We start from the raw sequence: 15,447 nt of genomic DNA on the forward strand, positions 1-15,447 counted from the left end.
TTTCACTTAGTTTTTACATGAAAGCATCCACGACGAAGTTGTAAATAGACTCAAAAAGGCCTATGCACAGGTTCGCGTCGGGAACCCCTGGGACTGTGAGTACTGATTTCAAAGATGCTCCTTTCGGACAGCTGGTGTTATAAGTATTCTCATCTACTTTTTTTTTTTTCTTCTCCTTTTCTGAGTTGATGGCATATGAAGCAGGTTCTTTGGCATTTGGAGGGACTTGTCTGCCCCTAGGTTAGGATCCTGAGTGCTTGATGTGGGCTGGTGGGTGAGCCTGGGCGCTGGTGTTTAGATGGGATGAGTTTGATGAGCTTTTCTCCCTTCACCACTGTTACCTTGACTGAGCCACCACCATCCTCTCATGGAAGAATGCAAGAGTCGCTAAACTGACTTGCCTGCTTCCCCTTCTGCCTTCCACAGTAACCAGAGTGATTTTTAAAAATGTAATTAGATAATTCACTCTCCTGCTTAAAACTCTCCAGGGACTTCTCATTGCTTTTACACTAAAACCTAAATTCCTCCTGAGTCCCTCCTGTGCAGGCTTACAGTCTTTGGTGATCTGACCCTGCCTCATCCCCTGTGTACCATTCGACCCCTTGTCCCTGAGCCCCAGCTTCTCCCAGTGCTTCAGGAATTCCAGGGTCTGTCTTACTACTGCTCTCTGCTGGAAATGTTCTTCCCGTGACTGGCTCTGCTCAAATGCCACCTCCTCACTGAGGCCTCTCTAAATCTTCCTTCTCCCTCTGTGCCCGGGGTCATCTCTAATGCTCTGGTTTCCGGCAGCCATACCTAGGGCAGCATCAGTCTCTCCCCCTTGAGTTGCACACCACCTGCCGAGCCTGAGTTGATCCCATTGAGAGTGATCACACTGGAATGAATAAACAAGTCCTGTATTTTTAATGCAGTGCTTTGATTTAGCTGATAACCAGTACTCTAAACCAGGGGTTGACAGACAGATTTGCCCTACCACCCATTTTTGTAAAGAAAGTTTATCAGGACACAACCACACTCACTCGTTTACATATCTTCCATGCCTGTTTTCACAGTATAGTGGCAGAGTTGAGTAGTTGTGGCAGAGACCACATAGGTCATGCAAAGCGTTAAATATTTACTATCTGACCCTTGATAGGAAAAGGTTGCTGACTCCTGCTATAAACTGAGAGGATGTGTGAAGCGATTGGTCTGTTCATTGGGAAAGCTGTTACAATAATAAAATGATGCCATTTAGGGTGAAATGAAGAGCATTCCTTTTTTCTCTCCAGCTAATGTGCTCTATGGGCCACTCCATACCAAGCAGGCAGTGAGCATGTTTCTTGGAGCAGTGGAAGAAGCAAAGAAAGAAGGTGGCACCGTGGTCTATGGTGGCAAGGTAATGAAAACTGAGATCGCTAGTGACAAACTTTTACTTCCTTTCCCTTAGGCACAAGCAGGGCTCTGGGCAAATTGTTGAAGGGTCCCCGATGGCCATCTTTCTTTTTTCCATCCCTTTTGTAAGGAGGAAATATATGTCTTAAAGAATGACAGCATAAAATGCATAGAATATTTCTGGAAGGACATCAAAGAAACTCAGAGCCATGGTTGCCTTTGAATTGAGTCCCTGGGAATTTGTATGGAAAGGAGACCTCGTTTTCATGGTACGGTAGAAGACTTTGTATGCAGAGCAATTAGAATCCATATTTACTGGTTATTTCTAAAAGTCAGGTAAAGCAGGGAATCAAAAATACATACCAAAAACATTTTATTTTAATTTAACATATATAATTACATTTGTCTGATTCTTATGTAGAACTAAGGTGTTTTCTTCATGTGTCGTAGGAATTTGTCTTCATCCTTACATAAGCTATGCCGATAATTTATTATCTATAATTTAGTTTCACTTTCTTTAAAATTTACTGAGAAACTGAGTCTCTTGCAAAGCAATCTGAGAGCAGAATCCTTTCCCTCAGTCATCTTATCAGTGACACACCCATATCTTATCGGACAGAGGTGTGTATGGATATTTGTGTATTTTTTTGGTTACTCACTAATATTGAGTTTTTTCTGAATCATTCAACTTAATCTTTAGAAATAGCTCTTTTTTTCCTTAGTGTAATATTTAAGTTATGTAATGTAATATGGCATTACAATAACAAATACAGCTGCCATGCACAGGATTAGGAGTAAACGCAGCTGACTCTTGGTAAATACACAGCTCAGGGTGAAAGCGGAAAAACACAGGCCGCTGGAGAGTTAACCACCAGCCGAGCAGCTCGCTGTGGGCATCAGGATATTTTATAGATGGAAAAGAGAGCGTTAGTTGAATGGACGTGAACTAGTAATTTGGTTACATGGGGGTTGGTTAAAAGAGTGCCTGCAGTATCCCCTTTGGGAGTGTCTGACTTCTGTACAATGTGTATTAGTTTGCTAGGGCTGCCATCACAAAATACTGCAGACTGGGTGGCTTAAACAACGGAAGTGTTTCTCACAGTTCTGGCGGTTGAGTCTAAAAGCAGGGTGCTGGCAGAGTTGGTTTCTGGTGACGCCTCTGTTCCTGGCGTGCAGACGACCACCTTCTCGCAGTGTCCTCACGTGGCCTTTCCTCCGTGCCTGGAGAGAGGAGGTCTCTGGCGTGTCTTCTTCCCCTTAGCAGGGCATCAGTTCTATTAGATTAGGGCCCCACCCATATGACCTCATTTACCTTTAATTACCTCCTTAAAGGTCCTGTCTGCAAATTCAGTCACACTAGGGGGTTAAGGCTTCAGCAGAGAAATTTGGAGGTGGGAGGCACGATATAGTCCATAACGCAGTGGGTATAGATTACCTATTTTTAAGTGATAGAAATTTTAAAATAACCACCTGTAACCGTGTTTTCTGTGTAACTTGGTCATGACACATGCACAGCTCTCTATCCTTGCCTCCTATTTTCTATTTTTCTCTGATCAACTAAGTTAGAACCAATGGAAGGTAGAGAAAATTCTCATTCATGATGTGAAGTTATTTTGGAGAAATAATTCACTTATAAAGGGTATTTATTTTTTTCTTATAAGTATAGGCAAAGATTGTATCCTCTGACAACAAAATGCTTTTATTCTTTTTACTTCATTCCTCTACTGAAGGTTATGGATCGCCCTGGAAATTACGTAGAACCGACGATTGTGACAGGTCTTGCCCACAACGCGTCCATTGCACACACAGAGACTTTTGCTCCGATTCTTTATGTCTTTAAATTCAAGGTAAAATGAGTTCTGTCTCTCTTTTCTCTAATTTTGAAACAAATGTGAAGACTAGGAGAAAATGAAGGTGTATTAAATTTCACTCAATTCGTAATTAGGGAGATTTTAGAAAGTCATTCTGGTTGGTAGAAATTTGAAGGTTAAGGATAAACTATGATGAGATGAACACTTTAAGCCGTAGAGCCTGTCACGCCAGCTACCAGGGAAACCAGGACGAGCAGAGGACCAATGTGGGACCCTATGGAGAATGGGGCCCTCATCTCATGTCACCAGATTCTGAACTGTGTGGGCCGTCAAGTCAGCTTCTACATCGATGGGACCAGATAGTTTGATAGGCTGAGTGCTAACACTCGGTAGACAAAATGAGAAGAAGCAGGCGCAACGTAAAGACCTCCAGTTACCGCCTGGATCAGAGGACAGGCTGTGGAGTTTTTAGCAGATGAAGATAACCAGAGCTGTCCTTCCCCAGCATGAGACAGGCCCTAGGCACGCTAGCAAATATTTAGAGACTGATTCAAGGTTTGAATATGCCATGATTAATAGAATAATGAGAATTGCACCTTGTTGTAATTATATGATTGCATTTTTTAAAATCTTGCTTTGAATTGTCTATCATTGTTGCACATAACGTGACTGGACAGTATAATTTCATGTTTTGTAGTGTGTGTGTGTTTGACTATGAGTTCTTGAGCAAATTATTTAGCCTCTCTTGCCTAATCTGTAAATTGAGGGTAATATAAAACCGTGTCATAGGGTGAGTTAAGTAACTCAGTGCATGCTAAGTGCTTAGGTCAGTGTGTTGCGCACAATAAGAGCTCAATGAATATTAGCTATTATGTATATGTAGTAGCTTGGTTGGAAGAACGTACTCATCTGTGTGTTTCTCAAAGTACAATGAAGAGGAAAACCCCACAAAGCACTGTATAAGAGAAACATAAAATTAGTAAGATGCTGATTCTTGAGTTTCCTTTTGTGCACTAAAATTACACTGGTACATGTCATGAAATGAGTGTACCATCAGTGAACTTTGACCTGAACACTGCATGTCATCTAACAGCTGCCAACACCTGTCTTTTTAGAATGAAGAAGAGGTCTTTGCATGGAATAATGAAGTAAAACAGGGGCTTTCAAGTAGCATCTTCACCAAGGATTTGGGCAGAATCTTCCGCTGGCTTGGGTATAACTTTGTCTATTTTCAAAATGTATCTAAGTCTGATTTGTGTGGCGAATGGACTTTAAAAAAAAGAAAATGAAATCATCGTAGTTGACAATCCGTTTTTCATCATTGAGAGTCTTAGAGGTTTTGTTTGGATTTTTTATTTATTACTTTGTTTTTTACTTTCCTATCCATTGCTCTCACCGTGCCTCCCTTTTTACACACAGACCGAAAGGATCAGACTGCGGCATTGTAAACGTCAATATTCCAACGAGCGGGGCTGAGATTGGAGGTGCATTTGGTATGTAGAGAGTCGTTTCTCCTTTTCCGTGTTGGGCAGTGTATTAGTTCGCTGGAGCTGCCATAGCAAAATTCCACAGACTAGGCGACTTAAACAGCAGAAGTTGGTTTCTCACAGTTCTGGAGGCTGGGAGTCGGAAGTCAAGGTGTTTTTAGGTTTGGTTTCTCCTGAGGCCTCTCTTCCTGGCTTACAGACACCCACCTTCTTCTGCTGTCCTCACATGGCATTGTCTCTGTGCACACGCATCCCTGGTGTCCCTCCGTCTTCTTAGAAGGATACTGGGCCTGTTGGTTTAGGGCTCCATCCTTATGACTTCATTTAGCTTTACCTCCTTAAAAGCCCTGTTGCCACGTACAGCCACATTTTAAGGTATTGGAGGTTAGGGCTTCAACAAATAAATTTTGAGAGGGGACACAACTCAGTCCATAGCAGGTGGCAAAGCAAAAGCAATAGTAGCTTTTAAAAAACTTTGACCAAGAAACTGAAATAATAATCTTATCTGGTCTAACATGCTTGAGAGAGCTTATGTTCCATATTTGGACTTATTGTCCAAGGTCCTGCGTTTTATTCTGAGATGCAGCATCACGTTAGGGTAGGGGCCCTTAACTCGAGATATGTGGAGCCCTGAAATGGTGGCATCTGTTTTGTGGGGAGAGGATCCTAACCCAAAAAAGAGTAAGAACCCCTGCTTTAGAGCCAGAAAATTTTACACAAAACACTCTGGTGTTTATTTGCAAAGTGGGCATAGTAAATGTTAAACGTTATTTTTTATCTTAGATAAAATACTAAGTTATTTCTTTTCACTGGGCCCTGCCCCTATTTTCTCTTAATAAGCCTTGAGTTCTTAGTGCTTTAAACTTATTAATCCTAATAGTTAAAAAAAAAAAAAACCCTCCCAACAATCATATATTAAGTTTACTTATTAAAAATGATACAAAGTATAGTAAAAACAGATTGCCTTGGATTTTTTTAAATATATGTAGAAGCAAAACAAACATGCGTTAATACCTGTAAAAGTTTAAATAATTCGTGGCATTCTTTTGTCTGTTTTTGACCAAACACATAATTATTATTTAATGTGCAGACTTTGGAAAAAGGTTCCCATTTTCGTTTCAGCCCTTCACCCCTGCCCTCCACTATTTAGTGGCCTGAATATGTGTCTGCGTGCCCCTTCTCTGGGCCTTTAATCCCTGTTTCCAGCCGTGCCTTCTCTCTCCAGTTGACTCTTCTTCATTTGAGCTTTCACTGTCAATTTTTAAAGTTTTTTAAAAGTCTTAAAATGGAAAAAGCTGTTCTGCCCACACTTTTCTCTTCCTCCTTCTGTCCCAGAGGCAACTACTTTGAGATACTTACTAAAAGAAAAAAGTAAATTTACCTTTGAACGAACTTCAGCTTTTCTAAGTAGTGTGCTTTCACTCCTCTCTTTCACAGCTTTAGATGTTATCGACTGACCCTCTGTTATGATAGATTAATCTTCTTAAACCCTCCCTCTTTTTCCCTGTGCATGATATGACATTATTGCATGGGATGAGGTGAAGAGGAAACCAGGTACAAGCTCCTGAGAGTCTTCTCCTGGTGGAGTCACATAAGATGTGCTTAATTCTACCAGCAATGGATTGTGACAAGATACGTGAAATGTTGTCTACCAGGAGAGCTCACGAGAGACTCGGTGCCCAAGGCTTTTATTGGGGGCTGGTCATATAGGCGCCTACTGCCAAGCACACACCAAAATTCCAGACTCCAGAAGGAAAGCAGGGGTTTATAGACCACACTGTTTGTACAAAAACAGTTTAAGCCCAGTGTGATGCCCTTGTCATTTGGGGAAAGTTTTATATCAGCGTAGGGACCTGTTTTCCAGCCAAGTTCCCAGATGCCAGCAACACTGCAAGCAGACCTGCTATGCCTTTTATGCTATTTCTGCACAATTTGTGGTAATTTTTTCCTCAGAATTTTAAATATATTGCTCATTTGTCATCTCATTTCCAGTATTGCAGTTGAAAAGCCCGATCTACTTTGATTTCTGATTTCTTTTTTCCCTATTTCAAAATCTTTTAGGTTTGCCATTTCTGTCTGATATTCTGAAATTTCACAGCAATACGCCCCAGTGTAGATCTTTGTAAAAATTTCTGTTGGACAGTCAGTGAGCCAGTGATTGGCCTTAGAATATTGGGGCTCATAATTTTCAGTTCTAAGAAGTTTTTGCTAGTTTTCTTTTATTTTCATAGTATTTCTTCGACAACTTTTTCCTGTCTATTTTAATTTCTAGAGCTCTATTATTTGAATGTTATCTCTTGAAGAATTGATTGTCTAATTTTATCTTTTCCCTCCTGTATTCCATCTCTTTATTCTTTTTTGCTTTTCATATGGGAGAGTTCCTCAATTTTTTCTTCTAATCCTTCTATTAAGTTTTTTCTCCTCTGCTGTTTTTAAAATGACACTAGGTGCAGGCCCAGTGATGTAGCGGTTAAGTTCACGTGCCCCACTTCAGCAGGCCGGGGTTCACAGTTTCAGATCCCCAGCGTGGACATGCACACCACTCACCAAGCCACGCTGGGCAGCATCCCATATGAAAAATAGAGGAAGATTGGCACAGAAATTAGCTCAGCAACAATCCTCCTCAAGCAAAAAGAGGAGGATTGGCAATGGATGTTAGCTCAGGGCCACTCTTCCTCACCAAAAAAACAACCACCAAAATAACCTAACACCAAGAACTTATTTTCTTATGCTTTGATGGCATACTTTTAAATAGTATCCTTTTCTTGTTTTATGGAATCATTATCTTCTTGTAATCTAAGGATATCAGTATAACTTTTAAAAATATTTTATTATAAAAGCAGATTATGTTGTACAAAATTATGTATAGATAAGCATAAATGAGAAAATAAAATTATATTTCCACCTTCAGGAGGTTTCCACTCTTAACAACTTGGTCTAATGGTAAAGTTTTTTTAAAGGTTTTTTTTGCTGTTTCCCGAAGCATTTGTTTCTCTTAATTCCTTTTATTTTATTTCCCTCTTGGTTCTGTTTGCCTGTTTGTTTTGGTCTGTCTTGTATTGACGTGTTTGCAGAGGAGACAGTCTGGGCTTCATGTGAAGTCACTGGTTGGGTAGCTCAGGTCTCCTTGCGGTCTCCTCATCTCAGTGAGACTGAGGGGGCGTCTGCACAGAGAGAGACTGTGACCTGCTTTTGCCTGCTTTTGTGTTTCTCTAGGAGGAGAAAAGCACACTGGTGGTGGCAGGGAGTCCGGTAGCGATGCCTGGAAGCAGTACATGCGAAGATCTACTTGGTGAGGACAGGCTGTGGGGAGACGGGTTTGGGCTTCAAGAGACTGGAATGTGCTTTTACTTCTCCTTTCTGCTCTTTGTGCAGTTTCACTTGAGTTCATTTGTCTAACCTCCCACAGCTCTCCCCTCCTCCAGGAGCATCCATTTTGTACCGTTATCTTTCTACTGTTCTTCTCCAGCTTCAGCTGGTGCCCAACCCCCGACTGTGAAACTGTCTCCTTGGTGGTTTCTATCTAGAGAGAGCGTAGGAGCCAGACACGGGGTCAACCAGCAGCAGAAGCTGTCTGTTTAGCTCTCCCTGAGTGCAGTTTCCACCCTTGCAGATTGTAAAAGCAGTGGGAAATGGAGGTGGGTGGGGGCTGTGGGCCTGGCTGGCAAGCTGGGGGACGCCAGCTCTCGGAATAGAGAGCATGACCCTTGAAAAGTGGATTAGCTTGTTCGCCCAGCCTGTAGGCAGCTGGCGAGGGAGCCTGCTTCTGGGGGCTTTTGACTAGGAGTTATTTCTTTTACTTGTGTTCTGTTTTCCTCCCCCTTGGGTAGAAATAGCTTCTTCCAAGTGCAATAAAGCAGAGTATGTGGGGTCAGGCCCATGTGGTGTTACGTTGTGGGAAGCACGGGGTGAGGCACCAAGGACACTCATCTTGGTCCCATTTACTGCCTCTCACTAGCTCTGTGACCTCGCCTGGGCGCCCCAACCTTGGCTCCTTAGCGCCTCAGCGACTTAGTCTGTCAGGAATTCCTGAGGTGCCTTTGGCTGTGGCTGGTTAAGTCTCACACACGCACACTCTACCTGATTCCCATTCTTTGAAGTCAGTCGTGTTCCTTTTAACTTTTCTTGTGCACCTGAGATCCAGAATGGCAAACGTTGAGCTACAGCCTTTTTGGAACTGATTTAATGGGGGTACCATTCCTCTCAGGAGAAAAACCAGGTGATTAGTTAACAGGGAAGCTTTTATTTTCTGAATTATTATAGTTTCCTATTTTATTTATTTATTATTTATTCCCTTCAGAATGAGAATATCTATGTTTTTCCTGCTAATTCAATGCAAGTTACTGAGAGAGATTAAGAAGAAAGTCACAATCCCCATATTCTTGTGCCCTGAAAACTAAATAACGTGTATGATAGGCATCTTTCTAGACTTTTGTGTTTTTCTCCTCTTTTTTCTTTATTTTATAAAACTGAATCTATCTTAACATTGTTTTGTATCCTAATTTTTTTCTTCACCAGCTTGTAACTTGGACATTTCACCCTGGTGCTAGATGTTTTTTCATTAATGGCATAAGTATATTCTATATTATGTATGTACTATCATTCATATAACTTGTTCGTTTTTTCCCCCAGTACCATCAACTACAGTAAGGACCTTCCTCTGGCCCAAGGAATCAAGTTTCAGTAAAGGTGACAGTAAACTGATTACTTCAATCTTTTAGCCGTTCTTGCAGCTCGTGCTTCTGAAGAAGACACAGTTAAGATTTGCCCTCAATAAATGCATCATTTTGAATATGACAGTGGCTAATCCTTTAGCTCCCGAGGCCCTGATTAAATCAAGAGACTCATTTTTTTTTTAAAACTAAAATTGTCACAACATAGCCATATTTAGTAAAAGATTAGATGGACTTTTATGTCATTTGTAGTTCTTGATTTTTTAAAAGTTTATGATGATGATTATAATTTAGAAAAACTACTACATGCCATAGTAGGATTTTGCAAAACACAGAACAGAATGGAGAAGACAGTAGATGCAGGAACGCCTCCTGAGGAAGTCCAGAATTCTGCAGCGAGTATTCATTCCCGTGACCCTCCTCTAGCGTGTATCGGAAAGGGTGTGATTGCAAGGGAGTTGTACCCCTTACGTGTAGAGGACCGGAGCATGACATCCGTGTGGAGTGACTCGCTCTGTTTAAGATGACTAAGGGTATTCATCACCATTACACCTTCTCTTACTCATGATGGCTTTTGTCACCATGGAAGAGATTTGCTGGGTGGACATATGTTTTGCTCCTGCCCCAGAGCCTGCACCTGCCAAGGACGCCACCTGTGCATAATTCTCTTGAAAGCACATCTGGATTTCTTAGGCAACCTTAGACCATTTTCTTTTCTTTTCTTTTTTTTTTTTTAAAGATTGGCACCTGGGCTGACAACTGTTGCCAATCTTTTTTTTTTTTTCTGCTTTATCTCCCCCAACCCCCCCTGTACACAGTTGTATATCTTAGTTGCAGGTCCTTCTAGTTGTGGGTTTTACCATTTTCTTTAGCTGTTAGGCTTCTGCAATTACCCTTGGATTTGTTTGTGGGGAATAGCCAGTATGTGTGTGGCCGCGTGTATTAGCGGTGAACTGTCTTTGCTGAGACTCTGCCTCCTTCTCTTGAGAAGCTGCGCAGGAGCTTTAGGAAGTAGTTCTGCCCGGGGCTTCTGTGGAGCCCACACTGGCTCCTGCAGTTCTCTCGTCTTCCTGGCAGTCTGCACTCCCACACTGGGTAGCAGCCGCCACTCCCTTGACTCCTGCCAGCTGGGCCCCGGGCAGAAGCCTTTTGAAGAAGGTGACATTTGTAGATGACCTGATGCACTAGGATGTGTGGAGAGATTGGACGACTGGCAAAGAGTATGGGATTGACTTAGGACACAGAAATAAGCAAATGAGAAAACTAAGCGATTGTAAATTTATCAGGGAAGGAAAGGCATTCCCGATAGCTCCACCGCCCACCTAAGTATGCCGTTGTCAACCCTGAATATAAATCAAGGCAAATACCGACAATGTGCCTATTTGAGAGCATGTTGGCAGAAAGAAGGGGCGGGTAGGTCAGAAGGCAGATTGCTCTTCACGGTCTGTAGCGGAAAATCAAGAATGCTGAAATCACAAAAGCAAGAAATAGGAACAGAGGCTTGTGAAGATGGGGAGGTAAATTCTGAAAAAGCATCGCCTCAAGGGAAGGCAGATTGGTGGGCACGGGGACAGGAGGGATTGCTCTTTTTCATAACAAGCTTTGAGAGATTGGACTCTAAATCAAGAGAATGTATAATTCTGATAAAAATTAAAGGCAGCAGAAATGACCATGATGTTGAAGAATCAGATGCTTGGAGTCCTGCATTTCCAGCCTCCTCTCCTCCACCCCCCTCCCCAGCACACACGTGCACACTTGTCTGCTCCCCATTATTGACCTAGGGGCCCTCTAAGTATCTCATGAAACGATCCTACCAAAAGCCAAAATTTGCTCCCTATTTGAAAGTTCAAAATAGACTAGATTAGATTGTATTTGAGATACATATAGTTTTTAAAATAGGTGGTTGCTTAAGAGAATCATGCAATTTGGGCATTAACTTTAAAAGTCTTGCTATGGTTTTTCTTTTTAGGTCACAGTCTTATTTAGTGACTATAATACTGTCTGAGGAAAGTAAAGCACAGTTTAAAACATTTTTAGGAATCATGTAATAATAGGCCATTTCCATTTTGTGAAATTGTGCAAGATTGTTTTTTGATTGAAATATTTTCTTATATCCTGTTTTGTTCCAGCATATTATTTTGAAACAAATGTTCAAAAATACAGGCTGTATCAGTGTTTAATTTTAAAATTATTACATTTATATTTTCTCTCCAATTAGATATTTAAGGAGGCTCTCCATCTCCCTATTGTCTGTCTGCTAAAGCCATGATGTTGTGGCCAATTTGGAATAATAGTTTCTAGTATGCTGGTTAGAGGGGTGACCAGCAGCTCTAGTATTAGGTATAGAGTTGCGTAAAACTGAGTCTGAAAGCTTTTTTTTGAAACTAATTCATAATTTTTCTATAATTTCTAGCAACAACAAAATTGTAACCTTTTTTTGTCATAACATTTAATAAAAATTTTGCCTTTAAATTGGTATTCTGTTCTTTTTTTACTGATTTGACAAATAAAAGTATGTTATTAGGGGCCAGCCCAATGGTGTAGTGGTTAAGTTTGTGTGCTCTGCTTCAGCAGCCCAGGGTTTGTGAGTTCGGATCCTGGGCACTGACCTACACACCACTCGTCAAGCCATGCCGAGGTGGCTTCCCACATACAACCTAGAGGACGATTGGCATGGATGTTAGCTTGGTGACAATCTTCCTCCAGCAAAAAGGAAGATTGGCAATAGATGTTAGCGCAGGGCCAATCTTCCTCACCAAAAAAACCCCACAAAAAAGTATGTTATTAGTATTAACCATGAAAGTTAAAATGTACATTTGTATGTGTTGTCACTGGCCATGTATTTTAAGGTGCCAGGAGTCCTGTATTGCTGAGCCCCTCGTGACTGTCCTGCACCTACTGCCTGCATCCTGTGTTGTAGCTACCTTGTCATTCCCAGCCCCCATTGTGGACATGAGGAGCTGTGGTTAGCATGCCGACTTGTGCCACTGCCGTGAACCCTAAGTTTCTTAGGCTCTTGCTGTACTTCTCCAGTCCCTGGAGAGAGCATCCAGTCAGCTGAGCCTGGGATCTGGCTCTCGTGGTTCCATAGGAAGGGGATGGAAGCCTTGGTCTTCTGGCTTCCATTCTGGGAGGCAGGCTCTCCTGATGATGGCACCACATGATGGAGACGAGGCAGGGTTCTGGAAGGAAATTGAGTTGCTATTCTTTCACTCCTCTCCCTCCACTTCAACCTCCTCCCTCTCTTGCTCTGCAACCACAGAACATTCTCAGTGGCATCTCTGTCCATGGCAATGCTGAAGGGACCAGCAGGGGTCATTGTCGTAGCTCTTCTGCTCATCCCTGGAGCCTCCAGACCTTTCTCCTGTTGTCTCCAGTCTAACTAGATTGCCAGTGGGGCAGCTGGTTTGGAATGTTTTAAAATGTTTTCAGTTTCGCTATTTCCAGACAGGGGCAGGTGCACTTCAGTGCCTATGGTCCCCGACACCCCCCTTGTCTTACTCCTGGTTTGATCCCTTGTTCACCCTCTTTGAACTTCATTTTCTTATCTGTAACGGGGGCTGTGTCAGTTTGGCTGCTTTGTCACAAGCTGAACCAGCTCTGCCTTTAGCAACAACTGGAAAGCATGTTGGTCAGACTCCGTTTGTGCAGCAGGTCCATTCTCTGACATTGTCTCCTGCAGCGTATCCTTCGGGGCTGACTCTGGGCGTTTCGTCTTCCGGCTTTTGATTGTGTTTGTCCAGGGGTAGAAAATTGAAGCAGAGAGGTCAGGGTACTGATTTCCCCAGTCCCTCCTTGCCAGCCCTTGGTAGTTACTACCAGTGGTTTCATTCCTTTTCCTATGACCAAAGACCCTGTGGCCCCTCTGCTCTGGCTGCGTGGGATTCTGGGCACGCCACTCCCGTGCCCTTGAGGCTGCTGTTGGAAATGGCGTTCTCTTGATGCTTCCTGGTTCCTCACCTTCCCTCCTTGATTCCTTCCCTCCAGGGGTCCAGCTAGAGAGAAGGTAATAATCAACTGCCTCGTCAGCACACTACTGCCAGAATGAGTGAACTTCAACTATTTTTAGGCTTTTTACTTCTTTACTCGAAATTAAAATTTTGAAGCTGCAGGCAGGGATCACATGCCTGTGAGGTAATTTGCCTGCCCCTTGGGGAGAGCAGGACAGCTGGATCAATAGTCAATGCTGAAATCAGGGGAATGCAATTCCCCAAGGGAAATTGGAGCGACATTAGGAAAGAAACACGGATGCTCATCAGCTAACAATACACTTCCACTCTGTGGGATGGTAATAATACGCAGCCCACACAATTGTAAAGATTAAAGAGAAAAGTTACAGAAGTAATGCAGGGCCTGGCACGTGGTAAGGGTTCATGAGTGTTGGCTGTGGTTATTAGGATGTTTCCCATATTTTGCAGTTTTGGGGTTTTTTTTTTAATCTTCCTTAAATGTAGAAGTTTTTCAGGTTTTGGAAAAGGAAATTTCCTTAAGATTTTTATTGGAATCACATTAGATTTATAAATAAATTAGGAAAGAACCAATTTATAGCACTCAGGTTTTTAAAATCTAGGTATATGGTATGCATGCTGATTTGTTCAAATATTTATGATTAGCAGAATTTTAAGTTTATTCCTATATATTTTATGACTTTACTGTAAATTGGATTTCTCCCTCCTTCTGCATAATTATTGCAGAGGCCGTGTACTTTCCAAGGTAGAGTAGGTTTGAAAACACAAACATGGATCCAATAACTGCTCAACGTTTGCTGTTTGCTGGTTGAAGGTCTGGTCAGTGTGGCGATGCCATGGTCTAGAAATCCGGCCGGGGTTGAGATACGATCAAATTGTCTTTACGGCGTTGACCTGCAGGTGGCAGTGTTGGTCAGAGCAGACGCCTCCATTTGGCTGGGAAGTGAGTCGTGTTGACGTTGGTATCCATGGAAAAGGCACTGCGTTCAGCAGACGGATGTGCTCAGCTCAGTGCCCCCCTTTTATGAGCTGCTTTTCATTCCGGCACCGTCGGTAACCCGCCTTCCCTCCCTCCCGTCCCGTAACGACACGGATCGCCTGAGCCTCCGTTGATTACTCTTGGCTAAAACAAGCCCCAAAACGTCAGCGAGAAGACTATGTTTGGCTGTAATTGCAGAGTAGTGTCTTTTCTCTTAAATTAAGAAACGTAATTGTCTATTTTCCATCCACTTCCCCTTCCCCGCCGTGAGCGTGTGTGAGGTTGCTCCATTTTGAACAACTGCAGGGGACATTTTGTTTCTTTTAGTTACACTTACATGGTAATATGTTCCAGGCACTTTTCAAAGCACTTAACAAATCTAAAGCCATTTCATTCTCATAACTCTCCAAGTAGGTAATATTATGATCCTCGTTAATGAGGAAACGGAGGAACAGAGAGGTTAAGTAACTTTCCCCACGTCACACAGCTGGTAAACAGTGGGGCTGAAATTTGAATGCAAGCAGTCTGGCTGCAGAGTTAGTGCTCTGGTAATGTGAATTGCACCCCCAGAAATTGTACAGCTCTTACAACGCCCTCCTCCCCTGCCTGCCTCTCTAATTGCTGACCTTTCCTTTTTTCTTTTGTAATATTCTTTATTTTTGTTTTTATTTTGACATAATCACAAACTTAAAAATTGGATGTACAGTGCAAAAACTTTTTTCCCTTAAACTGACGCCACATCAACTCCAAATACTTTAGTGTATGTGTCCCACAAATAAGGACATTTTCCTATGTAATTTCAATACAACGACCAAAATCAGAAAATTTTCGTATGTTAACATTCTAATTCTTTGATCCTATTCAGCTTTTGTCACTTGTGCCAGTAATGTCCTTTATAGGCAAAGCAGCTGTGTCGTATCTGCTTAGTTTCCTTTAGTTTTCTCCTGACTTTTATAACCTTGATACTTTGGAAATTACAGGTCACTTATTTGGTAGAATGTCCGTCCACGTGGTGATTCCTCATGATTAGGTTCAGGTTGTGCATTTTCGCAGTGCAGTGGCAAGTGATGCTGTGTTCCCCTCGCTGCCTCCTAGAGGTGGTGTGTGATTGGGATTCGTTCATTACTGATGATGGTGACCTTGATCTCTTGGTTAGTG

General features: G+C 42.3%; 1 protein-coding gene across 1 annotated transcript in view; it reads left to right on the forward strand.

The window, feature by feature from the left end:
* The window catches only part of ALDH7A1 (aldehyde dehydrogenase 7 family member A1), a 38,751-nt gene extending 29,174 nt beyond the window's left edge, over positions 1–9,577 (forward strand). The window contains exons 12-18 of the mRNA XM_046667411.1: positions 11–95; positions 1,269–1,375; positions 3,102–3,218; positions 4,298–4,395; positions 4,602–4,675; positions 7,886–7,961; positions 9,302–9,577. Of these exons, the coding sequence (XP_046523367.1) occupies positions 11–95; positions 1,269–1,375; positions 3,102–3,218; positions 4,298–4,395; positions 4,602–4,675; positions 7,886–7,961; positions 9,302–9,356 (612 nt within the window). The 3' untranslated portion in view covers positions 9,357–9,577. The remainder of the gene's footprint in view (positions 1–10; positions 96–1,268; positions 1,376–3,101; positions 3,219–4,297; positions 4,396–4,601; positions 4,676–7,885; positions 7,962–9,301) is intronic.
* The last annotated feature ends 5,870 nt before the right edge of the window (positions 9,578–15,447 follow it).

Source organism: Equus quagga, chromosome 7 (assembly GCF_021613505.1).
Source record: "Equus quagga isolate Etosha38 chromosome 7, UCLA_HA_Equagga_1.0, whole genome shotgun sequence".
In the NCBI taxonomy this organism is placed as follows: Eukaryota; Metazoa; Chordata; class Mammalia; order Perissodactyla; family Equidae; genus Equus; species Equus quagga.